At 54.9% G+C, this 18843-nt stretch overlaps 6 protein-coding genes across 6 annotated transcripts in view; 3 read left to right on the top strand and 3 right to left on the bottom strand.

The window, feature by feature from the left end:
- Positions 1 to 217, top strand: part of GUITHDRAFT_151684 (hypothetical protein) — a 2202-nt gene extending 1985 nt beyond the window's left edge. Inside the window, exon 5 of the mRNA XM_005835702.1 lies at positions 153 to 217. The gene's annotated coding sequence lies outside the window, so the exon portion shown is untranslated. The remainder of the gene's footprint in view (positions 1 to 152) is intronic.
- Positions 218 to 708: 491 nt separating this feature from the next.
- Positions 709 to 1335, bottom strand: GUITHDRAFT_43070 (hypothetical protein; the record flags this gene model as incomplete). The annotated part of the gene is made up of 1 exon (XM_005835701.1): positions 709 to 1335. A coding segment is annotated over one exon (627 nt), but the record flags the coding sequence as incomplete, so codon positions are not given.
- An 8097-nt stretch (positions 1336 to 9432) lies between these two features.
- GUITHDRAFT_55947 (hypothetical protein) lies at positions 9433 to 10057 on the top strand (the record flags this gene model as incomplete). Its single annotated transcript, XM_005835700.1, has 3 exons — positions 9433 to 9684; positions 9750 to 9920; positions 9968 to 10057. Coding segments are annotated over 3 exons (513 nt in total), but the record flags the coding sequence as incomplete, so codon positions are not given.
- Positions 10058 to 11092: 1035 nt separating this feature from the next.
- GUITHDRAFT_136446 (hypothetical protein) lies at positions 11093 to 12508 on the bottom strand (the record flags this gene model as incomplete). Its single annotated transcript, XM_005835699.1, has 1 exon — positions 11093 to 12508. The coding sequence occupies one exon, from the start codon at positions 12506 to 12508 to the stop codon at positions 11093 to 11095; it is 1416 nt and encodes a 471-aa protein (XP_005835756.1).
- A 1338-nt stretch (positions 12509 to 13846) lies between these two features.
- On the bottom strand, positions 13847 to 15305 carry GUITHDRAFT_151683 (hypothetical protein). Its single transcript, XM_005835698.1, has 3 exons — positions 15156 to 15305; positions 14867 to 15106; positions 13847 to 14811 (listed from the first exon to the last, which is right to left on the bottom strand). The coding sequence occupies exons 1-3, from the start codon at positions 15186 to 15188 to the stop codon at positions 13924 to 13926; spliced, it is 1161 nt and encodes a 386-aa protein (XP_005835755.1). The 5' UTR covers positions 15189 to 15305; the 3' UTR covers positions 13847 to 13923.
- Positions 15306 to 17572: 2267 nt separating this feature from the next.
- Positions 17573 to 17986, top strand: GUITHDRAFT_53373 (hypothetical protein; the record flags this gene model as incomplete). The annotated part of the gene is made up of 1 exon (XM_005835697.1): positions 17573 to 17986. A coding segment is annotated over one exon (414 nt), but the record flags the coding sequence as incomplete, so codon positions are not given.
- Between the last annotated feature and the right edge of the window lie 857 nt (positions 17987 to 18843).

Here is an 18843-nt window from a genome sequence, read left to right as displayed (position 1 = left end):
GGGAGAGGAGGAGGAAGGAGAGGAAGAGAGGAGAGAAATGGACGTCAGGAGGAACAGGGCAAGAAGGAAAGTGAAGGAGGGAGTGCATGGGAGGAGAAAGCATCCAAGGGAAGAAAAGAAACAGAGCAGGAAGGAGAGGTAGGAGGTTCAACCAGCGTCGGTGAGGGATGTACTACGATGCTCCTGCATCACTGAGGTCTGAAACTGCGTCCCTTGCCCCGAGCTCTGCGTTATCCCGCTGGTGTTGCGCGTGTAGACGAGCTGGAGGTTGCGCGTCAGGAGGTAGCGAGAAGGATGATGATGATGATGATGATGATGATGATGATGAAGAAGAAGAAGAAGAAGAAGAGATGATCATGATGATGATGATGATGATGATGATGAGGAGGAGGAGGAGGAGGAGGAGACCTGGACGAGGAGAGATATGGCGGTGCCGTTGGACGCGAGGGCGTCCATGAGCTGCTTCTTCCTCTTGGGTGTGGGCAGCCACACGTCACTCTCAGAGGACATGAAGATCTTGGCGAAGCTGTCCTTCATCACGCACTCTGCTTGGAGGGACTGGACGGCGCTGTCCTGGGGTTCAGGAGGAAGCCAGGAAGTGACGTCATAGAAGGGGCCGGAGGGACAATCGTCGGAGACGAGCACAGGCACTTGCTCGAAGGCGGAGAGGGAGGAGAGGGAGAAGACGTCGCCCATGGAGGTTGCTAGCGAGATCTCCATGCTGACCCCGATGATGGGGACAGTCTTCGGGGAGGCATACTTGGAGGAGACCACAGAGACGAGCAGCGGGCCCCAGATGACGAGGGCGAGGCCGGCGAAGTAGAGTACGCCGGTGTAGAGCTTGATCTGCCATGGCTGAGCGAAGCCGAAGGCTCGCCCGAGCTTCCTCCTGTACGACAGGGTGACTTCCCGCTGGAAGAGGACGGCGTAAATGTTCTCCATCCTCATCCACTGGAAGAAGTCGAGGGTCGTGGCTGTGCAGGTCCAGTCGAGCATGCTCCTCATGTCGTGGAGGAACGGAGTGCCGGAGTAGGCGATGTAGAGGACGAAGTTGACGAAAGAGAAGTCACGGAAGAACACGTTGCCGCCTGTCATGATGGGATATCCCCTCCTGATCTGGATAGCAGACGCGATCCAGTACCAGCACTTGAAGAAGTAGAGGATGAGGATGAAGGCGAAGTTGTCCGTGAGCCAAGGCTGCCGCATGCGCATGAAGAGCAGGGAGAAGAAGAAGAGGAGGGTAACGAGCTGCACGATCGTCTTGACCCTGATAGACCTCCGGAGGTAGAGGACGCGGTCCAGGACGATGAGGACGAATTGCAGGAAGGCAAGGAATACCCAGCTGAGCGTCTGCCAGTCCACCACGCTCCCTTGCAGCACGGTGTGCAGCTTGCTGTCGGAGCCGGAGCCGGAGAGGACGAGGCCAACGAAGAATGCGAGGAGGGAGAGGAGCTCCGGGGAGACGGTCAGCATGTACAGGTCGATGCCAACCCCGTTCCCCCAGCGAGTGGTCAGGGATCCACACCATGGACGAGCTCCGCTCCTTGCTCTTCGTGCCGCTGTCGGTGGCCGTGCGGGCGGAAGGGCTCTTGTCTGACTTGCGGCTCTTGGCGGGGGAGGGGACGGGAGAGTGGAGGCTGCCCTGGGCGAGCGACTGGCGCAGAGGCTTGCTGGCGAGGATGTTGAGCCCTTCTGGGACATCCTTGACGTTCTCCTGCAAAAGTTGAGACAATCACGATATGAGCAACGAGGAGGGAGGGAGGAGGGAGGAGGGGAGGAGGGGAGGAGGGGAGGAGGGGAGGAGGGGAGGGAGGGGAGGGAGGGGAGGGGGAGGGGATTGAGCAGGCAAGCAGTGGAAAACAAACGCAACTAGGTCAATTACGTTCTCGAACAAGAACGATAAGGAGAGCGATTGAAACCTATGAAGGAGGGAGGGATAGAGAAGGAGAAAGTTGTGGTGGTGAGGAGGAGAAAGTGGTGGTGGTGAGGAGGAGGATCGCCGTCGCACCTGCGGAGATTCTTCACGCAGCTGATCTTCATCTGGTTTGAGATCGTCTGGACCAATATCTCGCCACCTGCAAGGCACTGAGAAGAAGCAGCAGCAAGAGCGGAGCAGAAGAACAGAGGAGAAAGGCGAGAGATGGAGAGAGGAGGGAGAGGAAGGGGACGGAGAGGAGGTGAGAAGGAGAGAAGGAGGGAGAGGAAGGGAGACAGGGAGGAGGTGAGATGGAGAGGAGGTGGGGGAAGAAGGGAAGAAGATAGAGCATGAGGAGACTTTAGGTGAGGATGTAAGGCAAGCTGCCAGCAGTGAGGAGACAGGGTGTTGTTCTTACAAGCCGCGGTGCTGCATGTTGGCGCGATGAGCGACGAGGACGAGGAGGGTAGCGAACTCGAAGAAGCCCAAGTTGTTCCATTCGCCCGCGAAGTCTCTCCAGGCAGGGAAGAAGAAGTCGCATTCCCACGTGCTGCTTCCTCCCCCCTCGCAGACCCTGCTCTGCAGTAGCTGGAGGGAGGTCTTGAGAGCGATGAGCGCTGAGAGGTAGAGCATCGCAACATTCCAGTACCAGCGAGCTGGGAAGGGCTCCTGCAGCGCCGCCATGCACAGGGTGAAGAGGAGGAGGAGGCTGCTGGCAGGGTTGCAGTGGAGAGCATGGTAGAGCACAAGAGCAGCGTAGCAGGTGAGGTGGGTGCGGGTGCTGAACCAGGCGGCGCAGTTCTGACAGACTTCACTCCACAGCTGCGAGAGGCTGCGGGACGGCTCCCTCTTGGTCGCGCTCTGACCTGCTCGATGGTGTCAGGGTGATGGTAAGCGAGAGGAGGAGAGGGAGGAGGGAGGAGGGAGGGAAGGAGCAAGGGAACGAGGGACAGGAGGGAGAGAGAAGACGGAGAGGGAAGGAGGAAGGGGGAAGGAGGAAGGAGGAAGGGGGAAGGAGGAAGGAGGAAGGGGGAAGGGGGAAGGAGGAAGGAGGAAGGTGGAGGGAGAAAGGAGGAGGAAGGAGGGCAACAAAAGGACTTCGACTGGTAGTACAAGATTTTACCTTCTGAGACGTCAAAGATGCGCAGGAGGAGGAGGAGGATCCAACGAGCCAGAAACGACAGCCAGGACCTCCCCCTCTCCTCCTCCTCCTCCGAGCTTGACGACTGGTCCGACTGATTCCTCTCCCCCGGCACGTCAGTAAAGGCGGAGGATGACTCCCTCTGCAGGGTCTCGATGAAATTTGCGGCAGCTGACTTCATCGTCGACTGGCCCGTAGGTGTTGTGTTCCACAACATGCTCCCCCGATCTGCTTCCCGCATAGTCGTCGAGATCAGGGAGCGAAGCTCCTGCACCCTCTGCCGGCTCCTCTTCAGCGCCGCCCGGCCGGCTGCGATGGCGGCAGCCCGCCTCCTTCTCTCCGCGCTGATCCACTCGTCCCCCCGCTGGTGGGCGAACTTCGATTCGGCAAGCACCTCCTCCTCCAGCGTCTGGTACCAGTCGGACTGGAGGAGGTACTGGAGGAGCAGGAGGACGAGGAAGGCAACGATGGGGGAGAGTGCGACGGAGCCGCGGGATATGCTGACCCCAGCTGCCTGCGCCATCCTCGAGAGGGCGGTGGCGTTGCTGAGGCAGACGTCGTGGTAGACGACGGCACCTGAGGTGTTGTAGGAGCTGGCGTGCGGCTCCGGGAGGAAGCGGTTGTTCTGCTCGTAGAAGATGGAGATGGGGATCTGAAAGATGGCATCGAGGACGAGGAGGATGCAGAGGAGGAACTGGAGACGCTGGCAGAGCTTGCGGATGCAGGACTGGAGGTAGAGGGCGAGGAGGATGGTCCAGACGATGACGACAGGGGCAAGCGACTGCTGCTCGACCTGAGTGACCCGGAGAAGAGGCCGAAGAAGACGAGGAGGGCGATGCCGATGAGGATCTGTTGAGAGCGTGAGGAGAAGAGAGGAAGGGGAAAGGAGGAGGGAGAAAGTTGAGAGAAGGTGAAGTGCAAGGAGGAAGAAGAGGTGGAAGAGGAGACGAGGACGAGGACGAGGATGAGGACGAGGACGAGAAAGGGGAAGAAGGAGAGAAGGGAGGGAGGGTGCAACCTGTGCCGTCGTCCATGAGATCCAGATCGTCGGGCTCAGGATGCTCGACTCGCGCCCGATGCTCTGAGCGTCAGGTTCAACTTTCCCCTCCTCGTCGCCGAGCGGGAAGACGGAGAGGTTCTTGGACTCGGCGCTCCTCGAATGAAGCCTCCTGCTGTGCCTCTCGTCCGACTGGAGCAGACGCGTCTCGTGGAGAGAGATGAACAGCATGGGGATGAAGACGGCGAGGTTGATCAGCTCCTCATCCACCTGCCACCCTGGGATGATGCCGAACCAGAAGTTGATACAGGAGAGCTGGAAAGAGCCGAAGACGTTGGGGAAGGGAGCGTAGAACATGGTGACTGTAACCCTGTGCACCACCAGCAGGAAGGCGAAGAACAACTTGATGTAGACCCACCAGGAGCGCCGCACGTACGTCTCTGTGATGAAGTAGCAGGAGACCAGGAAGGCGCATAGTGAGAGCAGGCAGAGCATGTCCTGCGCCACGTGGGAGGAGAGGAGGAGGGAGGCGACGATCATCTTGAAGGTGACTGTCGTGGAGATGCTGCCGAGGAAGCTCAGGTGCTCGCTGCAGTCCTCTTCCTTGAGCCGGAAGCTGATGGCGCACACGATGGACGCGACCATGACCAAGACGTCAGCATGCAGCATGTCAGGCATGAAATCCGGTTGAGAGATCTCCTTCACGTCTACCCCAACCCAGTCGCACAAGCTCCTCTGCTCGCTCCTGAAGCAATCCTCATCCACCCTCCTCATCCACCCCTGCAAGTTGCAGAACTGCACGAGAGCCTTGAGCACGCAGATCGCCTGCGCCAGCAGGAGGGGGAGGATGTACCATCTCCTGACCCAGCAGGGCTGGAGCAGGAAGACAACGTTGAGGAGGACGTAGAGAAAGGAGAGGACGGACTGATCGCGGCTGCCCGCGTAGTACAAGGAGAGATGCAAGCTCATGACCCCAAAGAGGAAGAGAAGCTCATTCCATGCAAGAATCCACTTGGACCGCATCACCGCTGCTGCCTGCGCAGCTGCCGCCTTGGAGAACCGACGAGCCTGACCTCCCAAGACGGCGACCAGGATAGCGTCACCGAGAAGGTCGGGAGAGAAATCCTCCTCCTCGTCCTTGAGCGCCAGCCCGAGGTCAGTCATGGTGCATGCATCGACATAGCTGCGATGTAGAGTGAGACTCGAGGAAGCAGCAGCTCCTCCCTCCTCACCGGGAGATGAAGTTGTTGACCACCCTCATGTTGCCGACGTAGCGGAGGATCAAGATCAGCACAGCGACGGGGAACATGAGATACCTAGAGGGAAGCAGAGGAGAGAAGTTCATCAGTACGAGGCGGAGGAAGAAGAGGGAGGAACAAAAGGAAGAGAAAAAGGAGAAGAAAAGGGGCGGAGGGGGGGGGGGGTTCGGTAAGAAGCAGGAGCAGGAGCAGGAGCAGGAGCAGGAGCAGGGAAACTCTGAGAGAGTGAGGCAGCGAGTCGCCTCTCAGTCTCCCTTACCACATCCTGTGCGCGATCTCAAGGCCGTCGAGCTTCCACCCGAAGAGAGAGTGGACGAGGAGGAAGAAGAAGGAGACGAGGAGGTAAACGATGACGTCAACCGTCATGTGGATGTCCCTCTCCCCCATCCACCATCGCAGCTTCATGTAGCATCCCATCCCGTACAGGAGGATCAGGAGGTAGACACACACAAACCCGACAAGATTCCACGAGTTCCTGACCTGCAAGAGGAGGGCAACGGGTCAGAAGAGCAGTCACAGGGGTCTCAGTCTGCGGCATCACATTCAGCTGCATCTCCCGGTATGCGACGATCATCGAGTGGGCCCAGGACTTGTCGCTGCTGTCCGGCCTCCTCTTGCTTCTGCTCCACACAACCATCACAACCCACTCCTCTCCCACCTCTCCCTCACATTTCTTGGAAGTCCAGGACGACTTGACGCTCCGGCCCTGCCTGCTGCGCCGCTTCATCGGAGAGCACCAGCTGGCCTTCACTTCCTTCTGCCGCTGCTTCCTCGCTGTCAAGAGCACACAGGACAGGCAGCAGCCTCACCCTCGTCCTCCTCCACGAAGATCCACTGCTGCTCTAGACACTCCAGCCGCAGCTTCAACTTGGCAAGGTGAAACTGCTGCACGAGAAGCACATAGATCAACAAGCTCCCCCCGATCGCCTCCCACGCCCACAGCGGCTTCTCCCTGCTGATCCCGAGGCCCAGGACCTGCCGTAGGGAAGGAGTCAGGCCGGAGACAGGACGTGCCAGGTTACCTCCAAGGCCATCAAGATTGGGAAGTGCCAGACGTAGTCCAACAGGCACATCACTCCCACTCCCCCGAAGCCGACGATCCAAACGCTCGGGCTGCAGAGGGGACAAGGCGAGAGCAGGAATGAAGTGAAGGAGAAAGGGCAGCAAGACACAAGGAAAGGAGGACAAAGGGTAAGGAAGGCGAGGAGGATGTGCAGAAGGAACAGGGAAAGAGATAAAGTAATTAGAGCATTGAATTCGGATCATCAGGGCAAAACCTCGGAGAGACAAGGCACAAATAGATTGCCAAGATCAGGCGGCTGAGTCGCTGGAGTAGAGTGTTACTTCCTCCTCATTCCGAGACAAGACAACCTGAAGGTCTAAGAAAAGGAGACTGTCATAGAAGAGAAGAACGATTGTGAGGATCCAATTGAGGTGGAAGAAAACCCTCCAGTACAAGAAGCGGTCTTTCTCTTCAGCCACAGAAGCCGGAGTGCTTGGGGCCCTCGTTTCAACCGTTCCTTCTCTGGTGTAGCGGGATGACAACATTTGACAAACAAACATCATCTGGAAGATGAACAGCTGCAGCATTACTTCTTTTACCCCCATGCATCGGGGCCAGATATTCGGCGATCTCCAGCAGCAATCCTTGTAATCCACGAGACCAATGGTCTGCACGATCGATATGTCGGACGTGCTCGTCGTGTTCGAGCATTCTTTGCGTACATCCGACGAAGTGATTTGAAACATGAACTGAACGAAGATGATGGCGGAGATGTAGATCATGACGACTCGTGTCGTTCGCTGAAAAGTGAGCAGGCATCTGACATCCCTGCCAACGAGTCAGATCGCAACCAGCTCATTCTTCTCAGCTCGTTACCTCTGTGTTGATCCCATCGCAAACAGGAACAACGAGGCGGCAAACAAAACCACTGACAGGAAGCTCGGCAGCAGGACAGGCCACAACATCAGGACAGCGCTGAGGAGCTGGGGGAGATAGTCCAGAAGGTATTTCTGCCATCCGATCGAGGGGCTGGGCGGAACATCCTCGTCTGCGGCAGCAACCACCTCCTCTTGCTCTGGCGAGAAGCTGACTTGCCGCCTCTTCTCCTCTGCCTGATCCTCGCCTCCCTCGCCTGGGGGATCGACTGCGGGACTCTCATGCGGCCTGCTCGCGATGAGAGGAGTGCGCAGGTTTGGAAGGTGAATGACGTTGGTCTCTCCCCTGCTCGACATCCTGTTCTCCTGACCTTGCTCGTGACTGGCAGGAGAGAAATTCATGCAGTACAAGCCGAGCAGGAACGAGTTGCTGACCCACTTTGACCAGGTCCAGCCATCGAAAGGATAGAACCCAAACATCTTCTCGAGCTGAGGTGCGTTGCTGTCTTGGAAACGAAGCACAGAGATGGCAAAGCTGTAGGTCACAAAGAGATGGATTCCAGTGTATACCTTGAGAGTGGACACATATGTTGTGCTCTGAAAGCTGAATTCACCACGACTGACCCACTGCAGTATCAGAACAAGACTGAACAGGTAGTAAATGACTGTGATGATGGTTGGATTCAACAGTGAGGACACGGCCATCAGCAAGTACACCCAGTAAGAGATCTTCGACGAAGCCGAGAACAACGTGTGCACCTGCGTACATGCCTGCAGGGAAAACAAGATTCTGACCCCACTGGTCCCTGCGAGGGCGTCCAGTGTAATTGAGCACAGAATCCAGAAGAGCTTCTCATCAGCCGAAGACTCTGAGCTCGTGATGATGTTCATCCCAGCCAACTTAGCCACATCGAAGATGATCGTTATCAGGGACCAGAGGGCGTTTACCAGGCAGAAAACCTTCTTCAAGTTGATCTCGTATACCCTCCCCCTGATGGAAGGTAGCCTCAGCCCTCCTGCCCTGGTGGACATGACAGGAACTGCTGCAAGGAACAATGCGGCGAATCCAAGAGAAAGATAGTCATAAGACAGGAAGGACCTCGCAAACAGGGTGACCATCAAAATCTGTGGCAGCGAAGAACCCTGCGGCCTGCCGTTCTTTCCTGGACTGAGCCAGCTTTGAAGCAACTCCGCATGATCTGCGTGAGAATTCCTCGTTGAACCATCACAGGGCACAGAGCCTGTGCCTTGATGCCCATGTCTCCCGTCCGGGTTCTCTTCCTCGATGTCTGAGTCCACTATCAGCCGCCGTGCTACTTCCGACTTCTTCTCGTGGGGTCCAGTCTCACCCATCGGCTTCACCGAATTCTCCTCCCTCAGCTCATCTTCTTCGAGCCCTCCGTCATCATCCTCCTCTCCCTCCTCTCCCTCCCTTCTTCCTGGTCCCCCCCCGCGCCCAACTCCATCTTGCCCAACCTTCCCCACCATTGCTCCTACACCCGCTGGGCCCCTGTAATTTTTTGACCACCTTTGACCACGTTTTGACAATACCTTTGACCACCACTCGCCGGACGGGCCGGCCGGCCACGGCCGGCTCACTGCCACTCAGTACTTTAGTTCGTCACCGTCTGATCAGGACAGGCCAACCCCTCTCAATTACACGTGCGATTTCGCAGGTGCGATTCGGCCATGGCGCTGGGAAGGAGGCGCGAGAGGGGAGAGGAGGAGGAGGAGAGGAGAGGAGACAGGAGGGAAAGAGCAACCTGAACTGTCCAATACCAGACGATCCATAAAGTGCCAAAGGACACGGACGAGACGATCGAGAGCAGGAGAAGGAGAGCAACGGACTAGCCCAGGTTCCAGTGCACTTTCAGCAGGGTAGCCTTGGGCATACAGCATGCAGGCTGCTAACGGAAGCGTGCTGAAAGGCCTCATCTCGAGTTTGATTGAGACCAGGAAGCGCGTGCTGGACATTGAGTCCAGCCTGAAACAGGTCTTCAACGATCCTACTCTGGAAATTCCTTTTGGAGCTGAGCACGCCTTCCTGGAGAAAGCGTCTTGTCGTAGCTGCGAGCAGGCATGTAGTGATTGCTGTTGTGTCGAGACTACAGAAGAGAAGATGGATGTCGGTCCTCGTCCTCTACAGAGCATGAAGGGAAGCGCGACGAGCATGGAAGGGCTTTCGTCGCAGAACCTCTGGCCAGGAGAGAAGGGAAAGCGGTATGAGCGGAGGAAACGAAATGAAAATCTTCCTCGAGTGAGAAAAGGAAAATTAGCGCAAGGTGGGAGAGTGGAGGAGGATTGCTACGAGGAGAGGACGTGGGACCCCAAGGTTGTGATGCCAGCCCTCACCATGATGCCGATTGCGCATGTTAAATCATGCTTCCCACGAAGGAACGGATGTCCAAGGCAAGGATCAGTTGTTCCATCCTCTCGCGCTAAGATCGACATTGTCTTTGGAACCAATCCCCATCATTCACTGGAGGGATTGGAGGTAAGTGTTCCATCCTAGCGAAGGGGTGTTTCTACCAGGTCAATGTTGACGTCTGTCATCGTCAGGATTTCTCTCACGTGTGGATTCTTTTCGTCTTCGACGGGAATGGCACGAACTACTGCCCAAGACCTCACATCTATCCTCCTAGACTCCTTGGTGCCTCCAAGGGCGTGTTTGCTACTCGTTCGCCTCATCGTCCTTACCCCATCGGAATCTCACTCTGCAAGCTCGAGAAGGTGGGATATTAGTCGATATGACTCCGTCGCTCCTTTCTGAACCTGAGGTCTTCAAGGTGGAGGGAAGGACCCTGGAGCTGTCAGGTGTGGACCTTGTTGAAGGAACGCCTGTGATCGACATCAAACCTTACATCCCCTGTTATGATGCGCCGTATGCGGTGAGAACAACGAAGCGAGGAATTTTGATGCTGAAAAGTTGAAACGTACAGAACGGTCCAGACGGCTCTCAAGACTTTGGTGTTGAGTTAGCGCACAAGCTCTCGTTGGAAGGAAAATCTCTCAGGCATGCTCGGAGCGGCAGTGGGGTTGTGTACTGAACTTGTTAATGCTCAGGTATCCAAGTTGGTGTGTTCCCAGCGCACAACCGATCTTGAGAGTTGAGTTCACGGAGGAGGTAAACGGCAATGCACACGAGGCATGCCATGTCATTAGGACTTGCAGGCTGAAAGACAGTTTGAAGACATACAGAAGGAACACAAGCAACCCAGGATGATAGAGACCTGGGAGTGCCTTCGACAAGCTGCCATCCAGGTGACGACCAGTTGTCGACTTGCTGGATCCTAACGAGATGATGAGGTCTTACAAGCTGATCCGCGGTCTGTGTATCGCAAGGAGTCGTGTGCGGGTCAGGTCTGCTACGTGATGCAGTCAATGGCAGTAGGAACCGTGATCGCATGCCGCAGGAGTACCCGTTCTACCTGGACTGTACTGCGATGACCTGCATCTTTGATGATGAAAGCAAGTACGCACAGCATTGAATACCACTATGATCGTCCATTCACATTTTTGTCAACAGGCTGGTCAAGGTTCTTTCAATGGAGGTGGTTCCACTAGAGATTCAGATTAAGAGCCAGAAGGCCGAGGTCAAGAAAGTGAAGAACACTAGCGATGCAACAGTGAGCGAATAGAAGTACACGCTTGTTCTTTTCACAAAGATCAAAGATGAGATTGACAAGGTTCATCGTTACAGTTCTGTAATAATTGACAACTTAACCTGTACACATTCTCTTTGACCTCTTTGACCAATAGCACATATGACACAGCTTCTGTACACCCTCAAGGTGATAACACCTCCTCGATCGTCACATCCCATCCCTCCACCTGCTCTGACTCCCCGCCTGACCCTTCCAGCAAAACTCCCTTCTCTCCCCCTCTTCCTCGCCCGTCAGCCATCACGAAAGCTCTGTAGCAGCTAAGATGGTGCGGTCGGCCTCCTCGACCTTGCGGAAGTGAAGGGAGTAAGGGAAAGGATCTTCTCCGAGGTAGGTGAAGACTTCGCCGCTCAAAGTCACGGAGTCCGAATTGAATCGGTAAAGGCGATGGTGAAAGATCCGCCAGGTGTCTCCATCTCGCTTGTAGTAGAGCACCGAGAGCTGACCTGGAACGTTTCGATGGACCAGAAACCCCATCGCCGTACCAGGAAATCTCATCAGTCCATCGGCTGGCGATCCATCGCACGTTGCCGTGAGCACCTTCGACCAAGGCGTCTTGAAAGTCCCGAACACGTTTGGCAGCCTCAGCCGCACGTGAATGCAGATGACCGGGATCTCTGATGAAAGATCCAAGACATAGTGCACCTGAGCAATGCGCTCTAGTAGGCCACTGGCTTTCCGACTGAGAATGCTGTAGGTCGCTCCTATCCGACTCATCAGCCGACTGATCGCTGAGCTCGACATCTCGCAGCTCCCAAACGCGTTCAGCCCCAAGTGAAAGCCTCCCACAGCTCCCACCCGGTTCAGCGCGCAGTCCGTCAGGTAGTGCGATGTGGACCTGTCGCTCACCAGCTCGTACACGCCTGACACTTCCGACAAGCCGTCCCAGCTCGCCGAGCACGTCCACGAGGGGCTCGACAGCAAGCTCAGCATGTAGACCATCCTGCCCTCTATCGCATTCGGATACGCTGCGTCAAACCTCACATTCAGCATGCTTCCTTGCCGGCTTGCATCAATCGCAATCACTCGCGCAACAAACTGCAACGGCAGCATCCCGGTCGCTTGCAGGTGAGCCCTCGCATGCTGAAGGTCCTCGGGATGAAAGAAGTGCGCAAACTTCTCTCCCGCAATGTTAGCTCGAGTCAGCCCGAGGTACAGCTGCTCCAGCCCTCTGCTGGCCCGCACGACCCGCGTGTCTGGCAGCAGCAGCTCCAAGCACAGCATCGTGTCGCTCATCATTAACCCCTCCCGATACACTGTCAGCGACAAGTGACATGCTCCATCCCTCATCCGCTTGGAGGGCTTCTTCATGTCCTCACATCGTATGCTCTGAAGGTGCGCTATCGCATCCTCGTACAGGTCGATCAGCGTTCGCTTCGTTCGCAGGCTCCCCCTCGAGGACGGCGCAGGTTGTTTGGTCAGCGGCACCAGCGGGTCGAGCTTCTCCAGCAGCACCCTCGTTCGCTCCCTCTCAGCGATCTTTCCCAGTCTCTCCTTTTCTCGGTCCGCCTCCGTGGCGTGTCTTGCCAGCCGCTTAGGCCTTGCTCTGCGACCTTGCGATGGAGGCATGAGAGCCTTTGGTTTCTTGCAGTTATCGAAATTGAACTGAATGTCACTATCCTGAAACAAGAGGTCTACACTTGGATTAAGATTCATCGTCCAGAAATGATAAGGAGTCACTGTACACAATCAGCGATACACATTCAATGGTATCAATCGTTCACAAGTTGTGGGACTCCTGTTATAGCCAGCTAAATCTTTCCAAGAGGCTCTGTCATCAATTTGATCTATGCTTCCTCAAAAGTGGCTACTGTCCACGAGACCAAGGGGAAGCCAAAGGATTGAAAAACTCTTGAACAAAGGGTTGCTGTAAATGTGCGCACACGGGTCGGGGAAAGGGTTTTGAAGAGAGAGAGATCAGATCTAATAGAAGCGAGAGCGAGAGAGCAAGAGGAGGAGAACAACCTGGACGAAAGAGGAGAGGAGGGAGTTGATGAAGGAAGGAGAGGAGGGGGAACTGCAGCAAAGGAGCCTTGCGCTGAAAGTTGAGGATTCTGGATGCCAAAGGGGTGGTGGGATGAACCTAACAAGAGGGGGTGGGGGTATATGAAACTTCCACGAGACTAGGGGTTAGTGCAGGGGAATGGAGACTAGAGGGTGGGGTATGTGACCTCGCTGACGACACAGGTGGGTACTGGTGAAATTCAACGGGGGTGGTGGTGAAAAGGGTGGTAAGGGTGCAATGCACACCCTGAATTTGACTCTAGTGGACAGGGGTGTAGTTGGCTATTTTTAGGGTGGGGTACTGAAATGATGGGTTGGGGTGGGTAGGACCATATCCTCGAGAAAAAGCCACTAGGGGGTGGGTAGGTGGTTTTAAAACTCAAGGAGTATAAAAATATTATAGAGCAATTTTTAAAAAACAAGGAGAAGGAGTAAAACCTCGTAGTCAAACTTGAGAAAAGCGGCTAAAAATAGAATCAGATCTCAAACGTATCTCCCTGACTGTCTAGAAGATGATAACGGCGGGGCCGGGGGGAGGACTCCATTGCAGTTACGAGTGGGCACCCGGTGACGCCGCCGGGGGGGCGACTCATGGCGGCGATGACCATTCACGGCCCGTAGTAGCCCGGAGTCCGATCGGGCGGCCCGGCCGCCCCCCAGCGCAGTGTTTTACTCAAAGTTAAGTTAAAAATCAGTACGAGGACAATCAGGAGAGTCGAGGAGGCGTGACCCTGACACTGTCGCACAGGCCAAACGGCGAGAAGAGAAAAGACAGCGAGAACCAAACCCAATGCGCAGTGGGTACGGTACTAGCCCGTACCGGCGGCGATCCGGTCCGACAACTTACTGAGGGGCCGCCGCGATTGGGATGGGCCCCGGTCACCGGGTCACGAACATCGGAGGCTTGGCACGGTACCGCGACGGAAGTAGGGTAATTCAACTTTGCAAGGTTCTGTACTGGTTATTTTGCGGCACTATGATACAATGATACAGGCTACTAAGTGGTTTTAATGAAATGGTTGCAACATCCCGGACTTCGTCAGAAATCGCGCGGCACTCAGTGAATTTCACATTGAGATTCTTCCTTGTTCGGCATATTTTTGTGCCAAGTTCTCGCGGATCCGTCGATCTCTGCCTTCAAAGGCTTCCCGAAAGTTATTCTCGAAGTCATCGACCATTTCCAGTACTCGCATGGAGGCCTCGTTTCTTCTCACTCCTTGCCATTCTCTCAGGTTCGCCTCGTTGGTCACAATTTTGAGCAAGTCACGGGTGACACTTTGAGAGTTGGTCCTCAAGAACTCCAGCACTGGGGCATACCTGACGTTGGATGTCTCAAGATTCTCTTTCAAGCTCGTAATCTTTGAAAGGCACTTCTGTCGACTCTCCTTCATACGATTGAGATCAGATTCGATTGATTGAATCTTATTCTGAATCACTGAGTCTTCCGAATCAAGTAGAGTCTCTTCCAATGCAAGCTTTCTTTCCAGGTCATGTTCTTGGTCGAGGCATATCTCTGCTGTTGCTGTTTGAGTGATCTTGTCGATGGTCGAGACCTTGTGTACTCCAGCATAAGCCTCATGCAAGTCGCAAGCAATGCAACGCTTGAGATCTTCTGCGTAGTCATTCAACTCTTGGACCTCTTCGTTGACTGTGCTTGCAAGCGAAGGGATCATTTCGATCACCGAAGAGACTGCCTCGACAGACTTCTCAGCCTTCTTGATCCGAATGTCTGCGCATGCCAGGTACTCGCGAACTGACATCATGACATTCTGATGCATCAAGCTTTCTTGAGTCTTGACGTTGATCAAGCGCTGTTTGCGACTCCGAATTTCTTGCATCAGGTTTTGATTCTGCTTCTTGAGGGACTGCAATCGTGCAATCTCTTGGTCGATTTTCTTGTCAACATCCGAGCAATTGTCCTCGGCAAGTCGATCCAGGTTGAGACAACAGTCGACCTGCCATTAACTACGTCAAAAATACCTTTGCACAGACAAGGATGTTAAACTTTACCACGATCTGAGCTTTTTGATGAATTGTCGTCGCTTCTTGCTCATATTGCTTCAAAGTCGATTTCCGCTTTTCCTCTTGCTTGGTGCACTCTTTGTAGACTTGCAAGATATTCGAGAGCTGCTCGACTTGTTTTGAAATGTCTTGATCGAAGTTGTCAAATTCATTTTTCAATTTCCAATCATAAGCTCTTGCCCAGTCGTCGAGGGTCTTGTTGAAAATGTTGTGAAAGTTTTTCAGGTCCTAAACAGAATCATTGTCATTGGAAAAATGCAGGAACTTTGTTTCATACCTCTTGACAGGTCTCAAGTTCTAATTTTGACATCCGCGCATGGGCACATCCTGATCTTTGGTTGTGATAGAGTTCCAGTTGATCTTGTAGCTGAACCAATGCGTCTTTCTGCGAGCGAAACACGGGCTTATCCTTGTGTGCAAGGATCTGAACATAAGGATAGAATGTATTGAAAGCCAGGGCAAGATGTGTCACCATAGCAGGATCGAGTGAGTCAATTCCCTCCAGGGTAGACTCGATGCCTCTGCTGATCTCAACTGGGCACTTGGAAAGGTCATGCCTTGTGGTCTTAAACTGAGTCAAGCAATTTCGGAGAGCATGAAGATCGATCGTAGCAGGCTGAGCAGGGTGTACGGCATTGAGTTGTTGCACGAAGGTGTTCCAGCTCACGAGATCAAAATCAAGTTCTCTCACACCAAGCGATGGCTCGGGTGACTGAGTGTTCGACATGATCATGCCGGCAATCTTGATCATCTCCAAGCAGGATCGGAGCGCTGGACTACCTTGATCCTTCTCGTTGTCCAGATTGTTTAGAAATTCTAGGCTGCACATGTACGCGACATGATATCCACAGTCTGCCACATCCTCGTGAACCATTTCCACCTCGTCATCATCTTCCATTATTCTTCCAAGTATGTCAGCCAGCGTCAGATGATCAGCGGTGAGAGATGAACACGAGAGGGCGTCTGTAATGAATGTGCAACTCTTCGCTATCAACTCCTTGAGACTTGTGATATTCGCTCCGCGTGTTGAGAAGACACTGAAATATTTGATATCGTCATCACCCACAGCGTGAACATAGACCCTTACAATAAGACAAGATGGCACCAACGAGACGGGAATCGAGCCAGAAGCAGGGAAGATAGTTGAGACAAGCTCATTAGATCGTACTTGATTGCCTCCTATGAGCACGGAGCAGTACTTGCTTGCCTTGACAGGTTCTAGCAACCCCTTTGAAATACCTGCCAGCAGATTGTTGAGATGTTCCACCTGATTGCGGTGTGATAAAGAGAGACTGGCGGCAAAGTCCTTGCTCTGCAGGAGATGTGCGATCAAGTCTCCGAGGTGCTCCAGCTGAGAGGGGAGCTTCTGCGACGACAGCTTCACGCATCCCTCACGTACGCTCACAAGCGACATGGCGGCTGTAAGGGAATCGGCTGTTGGAGAAGGGGGGGTTGTAGATGTTATGGGGTGAAGGGGGAAAGGGGGAACTGGGGGTAGGGGTAGTTGCTGGGAAACAAAATGTCCGCTTGCCACCACTTTGGTGGGGTCTTCGATTGTTGAAATGTGGGTAGGGGTACTTGTGTTTGCTGAGAAAAATGAAAAACACGATTCTGGGAGGGGGGGTGGGTGGTATGTAGCTGTGCGCTTTTTTTCACCCCCACAAGACCCTGCACTAGCTGCTGCGCTGGGGGGCGGGGAGGGCGGGGGCTTGAACCCGGTGCGTAAACGAGATGGCGGAGAGGGGGTGGAGAGAGGAGGGAGAGCCTGGAGGGACACAAGCAAGAAGAAAGACAAGGATGGATGTCTGATGATGACTTGAAGACTGACAGACTTGATCAGGCTCTTCAAGAACCTGACCACTGATGTTCAAGGAATCATGATCGGCTGATACGTTTCTGCGCGTAGACCAGCGAGACCGCACACCTCCTGCCGCTCCCTTCATACACACCCACTCACCCCGCTCACACATGGCTGACGATCTACAAGCTGCAGTCCGACTCCTTGCACCTACCCTGGGATACAGCGGGTGTCTGGAGGACATCTCTAACGCTTCAGTCATCGCTCTCAGAGACGAGCTAGGCCGGCTGTCTGGGCTGCTTCCCAGGCTCTACAGGACATGGTCTCTCAAGGCTCATCCGGACAAGGGGGGAGACGAGGAGACGTTCAAGCGAGTGACGGAGGCGAAAGACAACCTCCCGAGGCTGTTGTCGAGGAGGATCGAGGAGATGGAGGGACAGAAGCATGCCGAGACCCAGCGGAGGATGGCTGAGCGGATACGGGAGAGGGGGCGAGCACAGGCGGCGGAGCAAGGAGAGGCGAGGGCGAGGGAGCATGGGAAGCGAGCGGTAGGGGAGGCGTTGCAGCATTGGATGGGGGCGACGAGGGTAGAGAGGAGGGTGTACAAGAAGGCGTGCGAGATGGGGAGAAAAATGCTTCTTGCTCTTAGATCGATAGCTTATCAGTGCAAAATAAGGAGACTCATTATCAAAAGCAACGAGCTGGTTGAAGCAAAGAAGATGATCACACAAGAGCTTGAAATAAAATGGGTTGAGGCCGAGCAAGACACGAGCAAGGCTGAGTCAGACAAGAAGGCGCTGCAGGAGCAGCTTGAGGCGCTGAAGACTAAGGCCGAGCAAGACACGAGCAAGGCTGAGTCAGACAAGAAGGCGCTGCAGGAGCAGCTTGAGGCGCTGAAGACTAAGGCCGAGCAAGACACGAGCAAGGCTGAGTCAGACAAGAAGGCGCTGCAGGAGCAGCTTGAGGCGCTGAAGACTAAGGCCGAGCAAGACACGAGCAAGGCTGAGTCAGACAAGAAGGCGCTGCAGGAGCAGCTTGAGGCGCTGAAGACTAAGGCCGAGCAAGACACGAGCAAGGCTGAGTCAGACAAGAAGGCGCTGCAGGAGCAGCTTGAGGCGCTGAAGACTAAGGCCGAGCAAGACACGAGCAAGGCTGAGTCAGACAAGAAGGCGCTGCAAGAGCAGCTTGAGGCGCTGAAGACTAAGGCCGAGCAAGACACGAGCAAGGCTGAGTCAGACAAGAAGGCGCTGCAGGAGCAGCTTGAGGCGCTGAAGACTAAGGCCGAGCAAGACACGAGCAAGGCTGAGTCAGACAAGAAGGCGCTGCAGGAGCAGCTTGAGGCGCTGAGACTAAGGCCGAGCAAGACACGAGCAAGGCTGAGTCAGACAAGAAAGGCGCTGCAAGAGCAGCTTGAGGCGCTGAAGACTAAGGCCGAGCAAGACACGAGCAAGGCTGAGTCAGACAAGAAGGCGCTGCAAGGAGCAGCTTGAGGCGCTGAAGACTAAGGCCGAGCAAGACACGAGCAAGGCTGAGTCAGACAAGAAGGCGCTGCAGGAGCAGCTTGAGGCGCTGAAGACTAAGGCCGAGCAAGACACGAGCAAGGCTGAGTCAGACAAGAAGGCGCTGCAGGAGCAGCTTGAGGCGCTGAAGACTAAGGCCGAGCAAGACAAGAGCATGGGTCAGGCAATCAATGGAAGGCTGAAGCAAAAATCGTGTACATTCCCAGCACGACAGGCATTTCTGCAAACTAGTGAATACAGAATCTTGGAGGTTCTTTGCAACTTCGTTGTCTCCCTGCCCCCCTTTCACGCTCTCCCTCCTCCCTCGGCTGATGTCAATGCCAACGATGACCATCACAGGCTCCCTCGCGTCATGTCGTATCGTCCCAAGTCGAGGCAGGTGCATCAGATCAAGACAGCGCTTGTCAACCTGTCCAGCTCCGACGCGCTAGAGCCGGATACCCTGCAAGAGCTCGACCGTGCGGGGTCAGAGTGGGTCCGCGTGCTGGACGAGCTGACAAGCAGCTGCGAGCTGCTTCGGCTGGAAGGACCCGACGCGCGCGGCCGAGAGCAGGTGAGAGGGGCGGAGAGCGAGGGAGGCAGGGAGGGCGAAAAGAGAAAGCAAAGAAAGGGCAGGAATGAGGAGGGGAGGGTCTGTTTCTTGCCTG

Source organism: Guillardia theta (assembly GCF_000315625.1).
Source record: "Guillardia theta CCMP2712 unplaced genomic scaffold GUITHscaffold_20, whole genome shotgun sequence".
Classification (NCBI taxonomy): domain Eukaryota; class Cryptophyceae; order Pyrenomonadales; family Geminigeraceae; genus Guillardia; species Guillardia theta.
The sequence above is the reverse complement of the archived record's forward strand: the minus strand, read 5'-3'. Positions and strand labels throughout refer to the sequence as shown.